At 44.5% G+C, this 13,037-nt stretch overlaps 1 protein-coding gene across 5 annotated transcripts in view; it reads left to right on the forward strand.

The window, feature by feature from the left end:
• Positions 1-533: 533 nt before the first annotated feature.
• Rim (Rab3 interacting molecule) overlaps positions 534-13,037 on the forward strand; it is a 60,265-nt gene continuing 47,761 nt past the window's right edge. For all 5 annotated transcript variants that reach the window (XR_010890199.1, XR_010890197.1, XR_010890198.1 and 2 more), the window contains exons 1-2: positions 534-675; positions 6,366-6,570. Coding sequence is in view for 1 of the 5 variants with exons in the window: in XM_012370166.2 (XP_012225589.2) it covers positions 560-675; positions 6,366-6,570 (321 nt within the window). In the remaining 4 variants the exon portion in view is untranslated. The remainder of the gene's footprint in view (positions 676-6,365; positions 6,571-13,037) is intronic.

The following is a 13,037-nucleotide window of genomic DNA, read 5'->3' on the forward strand; positions in this document are numbered from 1 at the left end:
GCAGCAGCAGCAGCAGCAGCAGCAGCAGCAGCAAGAAAAAGAATTCGTATTAAGCCAGCGCAGTGCTGAATCCAAGTGCGTCCACCGTCTTCTCATATCATTATTCCGCGTAGAAGAGATCACGCCGGAGTCATCGACCACGACGGAGGAGGTCTCGCATCGCGATTGGCGCGCTCTCCGCAATCTGCGAGTGCAACGCTCGAGTGCCGAGTCGACGACGACCGTGCGACCACGACGACGACGTAACCCCGTTGCGCTCGCGTTCCTGGAAGCGCTCGCGTTCCCGCGTCGCGGTGCGGTGGTGCGGTCAACGGGTGTCGGATGACTTCCCCAGGACGACAGCCGTGCTTCGTAGTCGTAGAGGGTTATTATATATCCCGATTGTTGTGTCCCGCAACGAGGAGCGTCGTAGAGGAAGCGCGCGGAGGTCGCAGCCCCGTCGGAGTAACGGTAACGTCTCGTCGACGTCGACGTCGTCGGTGGTGCGCCGGCCTGCTGCCTGCCCGCGTCATATCCACGTCGCACGCCCCGTGCACGCGCGTAAATCGCCGCCGCCGTGATGGCGGAGCTACCTCAGCCCGACATGTCGCACCTCACCCCCGAGGAGAGGCGCATCATAGAGGGTGTTTTAATGCGCCAAAAGGAGGAGGAGGAGCAGGATCATGAGATCATGAGGTACGCGATATCACGCTCACCGCTCACTTTCTCTTTATTCGCGTTGCGCAATTTTCTGCCTGACGCACGGAAAAGTTCTCGCGGATCTTCTCCGCGATTAAACATTTCAGTGGAAACGGTAAATTATAGAGTAGCGCAAGCGGCGATTGAAATTTTAATCCAACTGTGATATAAATTCCACCGCGTATCGCCTTTTAAAATGTCAAATGTGCAAAAAAGTGTGAAGAGAATAATAAAAGAATAATCGAAGCTTTCCGACAAAAGAATCTTTTATCACTCTGTGAAAGAGAATATTTTTGAAAATGTAATATGTTTAAATAGTATTTTAGGTAGGATAATATCGCATCGGTTCAATAATATTTGAAAAACAAATGTGCATCTCGATCATTGAGAGAAAATTGCATAAAATTAATAAGACAATCGATTAATAATTACATTATCTATTTAAACGGTGATGGACGCAAACAATAATTAATTTATACATCATCACTCTTCATTATCGCTCTTCTTTCTGTGTATCATTTAGTAGAACGCTACAATAACGAATTCAAAGATTATATGCATGGTGGAATTTTATTGAAACGTCGTTATTCAAAAATCGTTATAAAGTATGTGTATGTGTGATGTACATTTCGCGCACACAATATCGAGTCTTAAAACGCGAAAGCACGCTGAGATTTTTTGCCGCCGCGCGAGCACGGCTCTTGCGATGGATTCGAAACTATCGATGAAGGTATTGTTTTACAAGCAGGACGCGGGCTTTCACACGGGTATTTAGGACTCTCTATTGCACCGGATATTGCCAGGCTGGTCAAATGCCTATAATAACATTCACGTACCGTGATGCATGCGGTATATTGTTCGCTGCGCTTTTGGTAATTGCGCGACCATTTTTATGCTGCTCAATCTGCCGCGAAGAAAATTGCATAACGTTGAATAAAAAGCGGTCGAGAGCGTCGACATTTTATTAAATTAAAACTTTTCGTATTTTCAATCGCACAGAAATATTTGATATGTCAATTGTTTCCGATGTACGCAGCGCGTTTAAGCTGTTTTCAAATATTTCTGCCATTCTTTCATTTATGAAAAAATCATGAGCTGGAAAATAGTTAATAATTTTAGCTACAATAAAATTTATTTATAATATGCACACACACACACACACATTACGGTGTGATTATAACGGTTTTACTTAATTAGTGATAATCGTTAGGGCTGAGCTTCAGCTAATCTTAAAAGTCGTCGAAACAAGGGATAAAAGACGTTAACGGTCAGCCGCCGCGTAGATAGCGGCGCAAAAGTGAGACGTTGTTTAGTTACCGATAAAACCGCAATTGGCAAACGAACGAAACGACAACCGATCGATCGGATAAAGGTATTTCTTGACCAACGAGTCCGCTCCGGCTCGTTTCACCTATTTTCCCGGCTCACCTGCTCATTAGTCCTTGACCGCTTTACACCTACATCTTCCATTTATGTATCCATGGCCCTGCACATGCTCTCGATTATCGCGCCGGCTCTCTCTCTCCCTCTCTCTCTCTCTCTCTCTCTCTCTCTCTCTCTCTCTCTCATTCCTATATATCACGAATAGAGTCAGAAATAAAAATCGCTTATAATTGTCCCCGTCGCGTCCGCAAATATTCTCGCCCTTCCGCCGCCCTCGCGAAAAAGATTCTGCGTCTTAACGTGTCCGCGCCCCTCAGACGGTCAACTTGTCGGGAGTATCGAGTAACGTGGGGAACGACGCACGGCCGATTGATTGATCTCCGCCGCATTGGTGATAAAAATAAAGCGACCGATCGAGCTGCTCCGCTTATCATAGGTGGCGATGACTGACCGGTGACTGGCAGCGGCATTAGGCGTGCGTAATTGCGCGAATAGGGAGACCGGCGTTTTCTCGTGGCGGATAACAATAACTGAAAACGAGGAGGAAGAGCGACGGTGGCGAAAAAGTGGAGGAGGAGGAGGAGGAGGAGGAGGAGGAGGAAGAGGTGGCGGAAAAGAGAAGGGTGGCGAGGGGGCAAACGAGCGTTGCGCAGTGAACAGGTTTTATTGATAGGTCGCCCGCGGCCGGGGAAAAAAACGGGAGCGTGAGAAAGAAGGGAAAGAGTAATGAGGAAAGCGTGCTGTGCCATACCGATGCGAGATCATGTAATGTAGACGACAAGTACGTGTAGGGACGCATGTAAAATGCAAGGCGACGAGCCTTGACGTGGCTTAGTAACGAGCTGCTGCAGCTGCATAGGGTATGCATAGGGGTGTGCAGCTGCAGCTCGTGAACAGGGTGCGAAAAGCGCCTGGATTGGCACGGTAAATTCTTGGGGGGGCTGAAATATATACGCGTCGCGCGAACAGGTCGGCGGGAGGGGGCGGGGGGAAGCGGAGGAGCGCAAATAACCGTGGAACGCTAAATTGTCCTGCGTCAACGCGGAAAAAGTTAAGCCGGTATTATGCCGTTGCGTTAGTTTCATTGCTCGCGATATCTCTGATTTCCGGGGCGCGTGAAAAACGGAACAAAAAAACAAAAAACGCGGGCATAAACGAAACCATCCCCGGCGGCGAAGGATAAACAATCCTGAAGTGCGTTCCCTTTGAGCCGCGACACTTTTCTCGCGGAAAGAATGACGACGAGTGTGCATTTCGTGGAGTCGGAAGTTGCTTCGTTCGTTCCATTACTCAGTCACCGCATTATCGCGCATTAACGTCTCCTCGGTCTTTGTCCTACTTTATAGACGCGCTCGCGATCTACAATACGCCCCGTACGACTCCGAGACACTACGTCTCTCGTAATGTTTTCCTCCGCTGAACGCTGTCCGTGCTTCCAGTACGTAGTACGTGGTTTTATGGATTACATTAAAATGATTCTAACGCAGATGTTAGCGTGTTAAGACGAAATGTAAAGGACACGAAAAATCCACAGAGAAAAGTACACCGCACTTTATGATGGGAATTTTACGATGGAAGAATTTAATTTCTCGCAATCCAAGTGAGTGAATCGATATGACAAACACTATTCTGTTTTCCAACTTTGTCGATATTACGCAAAACGATAATTTCGGCCATCTCTAGGATTTTGTAAAATATAAAACAATATAATTACTTGTTTTTTTTTCTAATTATTTTCAGATATTTATATACGTAGAATAATTATACAAATTCTTGCGTTGATTCTCATCTCGATATAAGATAGCGATAGGTCGAAACTCAATTTCATGGTACACTAAAAGTATAAGAAAGTTACCAAAGTGAGGATATATCTTTTGATACTTTATCCGTATACACACACTTCTTTCCAGCCTTTTCGTATCGATGAAAGAACAATTTCTTGCGTGCCGCGACCTTTGCACGATCGCTCATAACGCAAAAGTGGGAAAGTCTTGAGCGACTCTTTGTCGAGTGTGATCACCGTTGCGTGCGCGACTCACTCGATTATCGGTAAAGTAATTAGAGAAATATAGGCGGATGCAGTGCACCCCGCGCGCGGTGTGCCGTTGTATCACGACGCGCCAGCTTTTGTTCTATACAAACTTGAGATCGGGGTCACCGTGTCAAGATGCGTAGCGCGACTTTTTCCATTAATTTACAGTCTCGGTTAAGAAAATTCAATGTACAGAATACGTGATATCTCTGTGTTAATTCAAATCGAGAACATTTCAAAATGTTTATGCACAATTTGTAAGATTTTCCCGCTCGTTCTTAAGCAAAAAAAAAAAAGAAGATTCAATCAGTTTTTGTATACTCACAATATACCGAAACATGAGACGAAAGGAGCACGTCGCAGTGCCAACAACCCTCCGGTCGAGGCTCGGTGGTCTGATTTGTCGTCGCGTATGCGATCCAAGATCCAAACACTAAAAAACTGCCGTATCGTGCCAAGTGCTCGGGTTTTCTTCCCTTCCAGTTACAGCGACGATTGTAATTTATTTGCTGCACGAGCAGTCTCCTGGCGACTTTATACATAGCTCGCAAATCACGTATGCATGTATACATATACGTGCTGTTTCGAGCTTTGGCGCATCGACGAGCAGTTTCCTTTAATTTCGATCGGCGTGCTAGTTTTTCTCCTCACATCTTTCAATGCGGCGTCCAGAGGATGGGCGGGATATATATATATATATATATATATATATATCTACATATATATATCTCCACCTGGAATACACACGAATTAGGTTGTAGCGTATAAAAATGCGGTGGATTTAACGGCTGCACTTTATAACGTAAACGAAAAGCCGGTAATTAGAGAAGCTCTCTCTGAAAGCGGAACGGACACGCAAACAGCGTGAGAGAGGGATTGAGCCGATCCTTTGACACGGCTATTTATCCGACTGCGGTTCGCGATATTTAAAACGTACCGACGTTGTCGAGTCCATTGTACAAGGCGATGTTTATTTCATCTCTGCAGGGTTCATTAATTTCGCTTGCATTCTGCAAGAGCCCTTTACGTAATTAGCCGACGGAGGGACATAAGAACAAAAGATGCAGTTACGGTCGAACGGCTGCGAGATAAACGTGACCTTAAATTTAGCGTCGCGTTATTTTTCGACAGACGATTGCACGGCAATAACTGTCAAGTGGGACTTATAAATTGAATTTTTTTTGCTCTCCAACAATGTGCCGACGCGTATTGCGTCGATAGGAATAACCGTAGTCGGTAAATAAATGCTTCTACATCCAAAGCTTAAGCGATTAAGAGCCGGTCGCGCCGGCAATCTAGATTTAGTGAGTTTGCTCGATGATTCGCTATCTCCGATTAAATTATTTTTCGTTCCAACTGCGATATATAATAGAGAAGTAAAGAAGTTATCTAGCTAAAGTTAGCGTTATGCGACGTTACGTTGCACCAAAAAATTGTCGCAAAAATAGCTTACATAAATTTGTTATAATTTACTTCTCTTTTCTTATAATTCTATTCACAGCGGAGAAACGAAATTTATTTACTCGAAATCGGAATCGTTTAATAATGTAGGTGCAGCCAGCATTTTGAGTTTAATCCTGCGAGTAGGTGATATCGCGCTGAAATCTCTCTCTCTCTCTCTCTCTCTTTCTCTCGACAAGTTGTAGTAATGACGCGCTTTGACAGAGTCGCCGGCTTAATTTCGAGCGTGCAGGACACACGGCCCCTAAATTGGCTTAATGGATGTAAGTAGGAGCGAATAGTCGCAGCGGCGGGGCGACGAAGACGGGCAAGAATGACGTCGGCGTCGTCACGTCGCATTCAGGGAGAGATTGCGACCTCCCGCCCGCCCGAACACTTTCAAGGCGCGATTTACAGAGCAGAAATAAATCTACGTGCGCGAGCGCTGTTATCTCACGAGATTTGGTAGAACGCCGGAGTCTGCAAATGGCAGAATTAGGATTGACAAATTCGGCTGCCGTCCTCACGGGATGTACTTTCCATATTAGAAATAGTCAGTGATTTTCTTAGCACCACTCGCTGATGCGACGGTAATAGCGTTAACATTTTACCGTAGAAGTGGATACACTTCTTCTTCCGAGAGTTTGTATTCCTGTTAAATGTCATCTAGCGTATCGATTTCAAACTTCGGACGATTAATTTATCAATCTCGAATCTGAAGAAAAGTATGAAAATAAAATGTGCGAGCAAAGCGATAAATTAAACGATGCGTTCGACATTTTTGTTTTACAAAATTTTCACTTTTCGCTAATATCGTCTCATCTGTTTACAGACGAAAGCAGGACGAGGTGCAGGTCCTCGAAGAAACAATACGGATGCGTTCGGAAAAACAGAAGAAGGCGGGGGTAGAGCTGAACGCCACGTGCCACATATGCCTGAAGACCAAGTTTGCCGATGGCATCGGCCACATCTGCAACTACTGCGACATCCGGTGCTGCGCACGCTGCGGCGGAAAGGTCACTCTACGGTCAAGCAAGGTAAGAGGACTCGAAAATGGCGCGCGCAAATAAAGCGACCGGAAAAATCGTGATGCCCGATTGATTGAATCGTCGCAAGTATCTCTTCTGACGGCCGACGGTTCTACCTTTCTTTTCTCGTATTACATTGCTGCGCCTGGCATATGTAGAGAAGCCTTTCAAAGGCCTTGACGTAAAAAGATCACACGGAAAATAAAAATAGAAAGATATCCATTGGTGTATGATGTGAGGTAATCGAGATGATATCAATGCATTCGATATGAAACGATACGGCCTCGTTTAAGCGAGATTTCTCGACGGTGGCGTAGAGAAATTATTTTAATGGAAAAAAAATAAAAATATATATATAAAATAAAAAATTTATAATGCGACAGTAGTTGTTTGAAGTAACGTCTAAAGTGTGGAGAATAAACCTATTAGGCCCGCACTGCTGTTGGAAGGAACGGCGAAAGTAGAATACAACGGTGAAACATCTGTGTTGTATCTTAATTTTATAAATTTGATTCGTAGCTCTTTTTATTCTTCATTTTGGTTGTGTTTTAGTAAATAAGCGGCATATGTGAACAACAAATCCAATATAAAATTATCGAATTCTCATAAATTTCACGATACGAGCGATTGGTTGTAGATGTGAAAATATGGCACATAAATCAATACTCTCGTGATGAAGAGCACAACTCGAAATTGCAGTCCATTAGACGCATGAATCGTACGGATACATTTACCTTTTGCATCCGGAAATATTAGACGTGCACGATGTGTTCCGCGAATTAGCCTCATCATCGGAACTTTCGTCCTCGCCGTCGTGTTCTCGTGGAACATCTCTCTTTCATATTTCACGGGATTTTGACGTGCACGAATGCGGGACGAGCCATTTCGCCAGTTAGTCGGAAGTTTCGCGATTATCTCATTATGTACGCACGTACGTACGTAACGCGACGACGGAGATAATCGGCGCGGAGGTAACTTATGATGCGCGGCCGAATCTAGCGCGGATAATGCGTTATCGAAGCGCGATGGGCGGACAAGGATTACGGTGTGTCGGCGTAAATGTCAGCTTCCCGAAAACAATTAAGAGCAGTCGCGCCGTAAAAGACGACAGATAACCGGGATGGTATCTCGTCGGGGGCGTGCGCGTACTGAAATACGCCGAAATAATTGACCTATAGCGGCGCGTCGCCCCCATCTCCGTGCCAGTACACCAATTAACCCTTATCGCGAATGTATATACCGTCGGTGGGCGTAATGCCGTCACTAAATAGCGGCCGCCGCCGCCGCCGCCGCCACGCGAATATGTTCTCTCCCACCATTTACATCGGCAGTAGTATTTTCTGCTCCTACCCGCGCAATTTCGACCGGATTCTCATCGACGGAGATGAAGGATTAATGTCCGGTATTAGGCGGATCGAGCTAGACGATGAATATCGGCGGCGGGTGTGCGCGCGCGCGCGCGCGAGAGAGAGAGCTTTTAAAACTTTGTTATTACCCGCGCCGCGCCGCATTCCGGGGTGAGATTTTCGCAAATAGAAACTAACACTCGTCGAATTTGCCGTTCTCTCTAACGCGATTATCTTCTTTCGCAAATATTATTCTTATTCCCGCGGCGGTTATATTCTATTTTCCGCGCGGCATTACAATATCGATTCGGCATATCCGAATCGTGTCCTCTTTCTGGCATAATCCTCGCGCGCTAAATAATATAGAAATAACACAAGATTTTATCGATTTTCGCACGGCGGAGTGTAACTGTGTACCACTTGGTATCATGTTCGAACACAAAAACGTGCGGCATGTAATCATTCAACTGTGGGAGATTGGGCATTTATAGGCACGTATATAAAGCCGGCAGTCACAATATATACACGCAATATGTGCGAATATATAAATATAGATTAGCGTTTCAATAAATAGAAATATAATATTAGACTTTCCAGCCCTTATTATTTTTAGCCTACAACTCTGATTTTATCGATCACCGTATCTTCTGGTTTTATTTAATGACCCAGTTTCGTGACAGATAAATTACAGATTTAATATACTCAAATAATTATCAAAAGGAAATCCAGATAATATTTCTGGATATGTGCAAATTACACGTTCATACGTTCTTGTAATATTTCGTGTAAAATCTCTCTATAGCGCGCGGACACATAATGGCTTTTATCTTTCGCGAGCATCTCTGCATCTTTCATCCCTTTCAGCGCGGAGACAAAAACTCCATTTTCCGGATTATTAAAAGTAATCCGAGCGCTGATCAATGACGCTCGTGAGCGCGTCCGCGTAAAATTTAACGGCGCACAGCACAGAAATGTCGGGGCGCGCATAAACGCAGCGGGTTAGAGCGGCACGGAGGGGCGGCGGGGTGTTTTGTAGTAAAGCCCGGGGTTGCACACGTGCGCGCACGCTACGCACGCACGTTTCCGTCATGGCCACACGCAAGTACAATGACAAACGTCATCGTGAGCGAGCGGCGTTACGGCATCATCGATCCGCGATACGCGAAACGACGGTATCCGAGACGAAGAAGAGGATCTTCTCTTTCGTTCTCCAAACGAGCGGCGGTTCTCTTTTCCGCGCACGGCCGTTTAATTGCGTCCCGCCGGAAAAACAACGAAATTACAGCTATCTGATGCCTCGATTCGCGGCGAATCGATATCGGCCGCCGTATAATACGCAACCATCACGATCGCGTTCGTTACGTCTGTCGTCGTCGTCGCCGTCGTCGCCGCCGCCGCCGCCGCCGCCGCCGCCGCCGCCTCCACCCAACGCCACGGTTTCTTTCTTTCCGTTCTGCTCTTTTTTCCGTTGTTGCGGCCTGGACTCTGCGTGGGAGCCTATGAATGGGGCGCGTCCCTGCGTGACGTCACTCGCGGCGCTGGCTCACATGGAGGGAGTGAGAGCTGGGGGTTGGGAACACGGGGGTGTCGGAGGAGTGGGTGGCGGCGGGTGGACGGCGAGACGTTAGGTGGTGTGCGGGGGGTACATGACGCAACATATTGATCTAAGTTTGGTAGGGAGGGTGCGTGGTGGTGAAGCACGGAGGTGGAGAAGGCGAACGAGGGTGGCACGCGAGAAGGGGGGGGGGAGGGCTCGAATAAAATATACGCCATCCGTCAAATCTACGCTCTTCTGGGATTTCTCAACGCGCGTACAGTTTCACTCGAGGCGTGCGTTGTTCTCCCGATATCGCGGCGGCATCAGGGGGACGCGGCGGATAGACGTTGAGTCTTTGACGTCTGCTGCTGCTCTGCGCCGCGTCCGTGTGAGATTGAGGCGGCTGTGGGAGCAGACGGTGGTGACGGGGGTTGCGGAGGGGAGAGTCGGGGTATATCGCAAAGAAAGATGAAAGAATAACAAGATCTGGGACATCATGGACAGGCGTTGCACGGTCTGCAATGGCAGATGCGACTCGAAGATTGCCGTCAGATTGTTGAGCAATATTGTTTTTTTTTTTTGAAGAAACGTCAAGTCTTTTTGGATTGCTCCTTGAAATGAATCCCAAATGAAGCCAAGAACGTTTCGACTTATTTGCGGAATCTTGTTTATTTATGGAGCTCATCTTTCATCAAGACCACGTTCTATTACGATCAGAATTCGGCCTTTATCCTAATTAAATTATTTGTTATTTGTGCCGTTTTCGCAAGCGAATTAATTGAAAAAGGAATTGGCTGTATTCTTTCGACTCTTGCAAATTTCGGGTTTTTGGATAATATGTAGCTTCTTAGACACGCAACATTCTTAGATATGCATCAGAAGCGTTCTTGAAACAATCTGATATTTACATGACAATTGGTATCTGCGCGGAAAACGACGTAATAAAAATTTTAATGGCTAGAATGAACGTCGTTTATGAGCCATTCTGCAAACATTTCTGCAATCTACGCTTCAGGCAGCAGCATCTTCGCTGAAAATTATTGAGCATATTCGACTATATTCTTGACGATATACTCCGCCTGAAATGCGACTTACACACGCTCGCCGTACGAAATTGGTTGTGTCGAATACTTTATTACCGCAGCTACGGGTTGTAACATCGAGAAATCGCCCCTGGGAGATTCTATACTGTTTACTAGGAAGGATCGGGGTAGTTTCGAGAATATACGGGAACGATGCAAGGTGCACATATGTACCGTTAAAATACTTGTCGATTTCTTCGCTTCCGTCGTTACGCGCGAAGCTTAAATCTTCATTCATCGCGGACCATTTTAATTTCGATTAGCCATTGAATTTTTTATATCGCAAAATCTTACGTGTTCTTGTGCACACGCTTTTCCCTTCCGTGAAAATCTCGCGTCTCTCTATTATGAGACACTGAAGTTGATAGCGTGACTTGGCAAATTGCTCCTTCTTTTAATTAATGACTGTGTGCTTTTCTCATTTTGAGATTATCAAGTCCTCAATAGACAAGCAAGACTGACTGGAGGGCTTGAATAATACATCCGAGGTGTACTTCTTTCCGACATACAAACTGCATTTAAGTAATAAAAAAATCAGTTGAACCGACAAAGTACATTTATCGTACTTTTAGTTTTGAAAATATCTGATAATATTTAAAATTTTGAAGGAATTTTTAAGCAAATGTTAATATAAATTTTTAAGCTGTTTAGAAATAGCACTTTGATCACATTTTCAGCAAATTCCGTTACATCGTTTCGCTTCTTCTGTTTTAACAAAGATGCTGTTGTTAAAAATACATCTGCACGATGTCGTCCTGCAGTTTCGTTGCAACGTCGGCCACGATTTTCTGTGGTCGCTGCTTCCCTTCACTTGAAAGGATTGGAGCGAATGTCGTAATATATATTGCAATGATCAATAAATACCTATCTTGGTCTTCGTTTGCTCTCTTTCATAGTCTGTTGTTAGGATTTTTTAATAGAAACTTTATATATAGAAAAAAATGTCTTAGAATATGCTTAAATTTTCAAGCTATCTAAAATCACAATTTTAAAAATGAATATAAAATATTAAAATTAGCAACAAATTATTTTGTAAAAATTTATGGCAATGGTAAAAAAATTTTTTATTCAAATATCGTCTCCTTTTTGTTCACAATTTAGAGTAATATTTTTCTCACGACGTGGCTATCGTAAACGAATTATAAGTGCAAAGTACCGATGAATATATACGAGAGTCGAAAACACATATACACACATTTCCCAAAAGGGTATTAACGATCGAAAGTTCGCTAAGAACCTGGTGCTTTGACTTACGGGCAGCATCTGTCGTTTCTCAACTGACGCCCGCCGTGGAGCAGCAACTGGGGAATACGACTCCGCCTCATTCTATATATAGGACACCTGAAAAGTTCGCCGGACAAAGTCTAAGCCCTTGACGCTAATATGGATCTATGCTTCCTATCAGCGGAAAGATGCAAAAGTGCAGAGGTCAAAGTTATTAAAGGGAGTAAGTAGATAAAATTGCGTCCGTAAACTTTCGAAATCCTTCGCAATCTTCATCGTGCGAGGACTCTTGAAACCCCCGCGCGAATTTTACGTGAATGAAAATTTACGGTGTAAGAAGGCAAATCTCGTTCATTAAACAACGTCGCATCTGTGTCTTTCTACACATTGCAGTGTCCAGGAATGTCAATAATACATGCATTTCTCTCTCTCTCTCTCTTTCATGTCGCAATCTTGTATCATTCTGTCGTTAATCTCACATACAAATAATTATTATATTGATGATCGATAGAGCGGACAGTGGCGGTCAGTAATGTTCGTGATCCGTGAGACTGATGGTGGTACCATTTGAAACTCTACCAATTTCGTGTGTGCAAACTGATTCCTAAAACGAGAACACTTTGTAATTGCGTCAGCTTGTTTCAAAGGCTCGGCCGTCATTTACGAAAGCCGGGCTTGTGCACGTTCTCCACGTACTTTGTCCGTATTATGCCCGAGCATGATTTCAGGTTGGTCTTCCGGAGTGCCTCGATGCTCCGTTGCATACGGAGCGAAGGTTTGAAGGGCGGTCTGAATACGAATATCGTTCTATATAAAGACGATTGTTGTCTGACAATCGAAACCCTTTCCTATTATTAGCGTTGCGGTTTTTCTCGCATTGTCTATATTTTTTTCTCTACGTAACGTCTATGTTTCTCCTATCCATCAGGTGGTTGTTGGTGATAAAGAAGTCGGTTCTTTTGTCTCGCGACAGTCACACAACTATTTCCTTTGAGAAACAACGCTTTATCCAAGAATGTGGAAGCTCCCTCAAACGAGACTTTGGATTTAGTTGATTTAGTTTTAGGTTCATTTCGAGTGATCAAAGGCAGGGATTGAAAAGAACGTTAATGTGATGTTGCGGATGTATTGACTACACATGATCTTGTTTTAGAAAAATCGCGCGTGGTTTAATAATACAATAAATATATTTTCACATTCTCCTAACGCGAAAATCTATAAAACGTTTATTTGAAAATTTCAGTAAATAATAACGAAATGTATGGCATTTAATTCATTAATTTATTA

This window comes from Linepithema humile, chromosome 5 (genome assembly GCF_040581485.1).
Source record: "Linepithema humile isolate Giens D197 chromosome 5, Lhum_UNIL_v1.0, whole genome shotgun sequence".
Lineage (NCBI taxonomy): Eukaryota > Metazoa > Arthropoda > Insecta > Hymenoptera > Formicidae > Linepithema > Linepithema humile.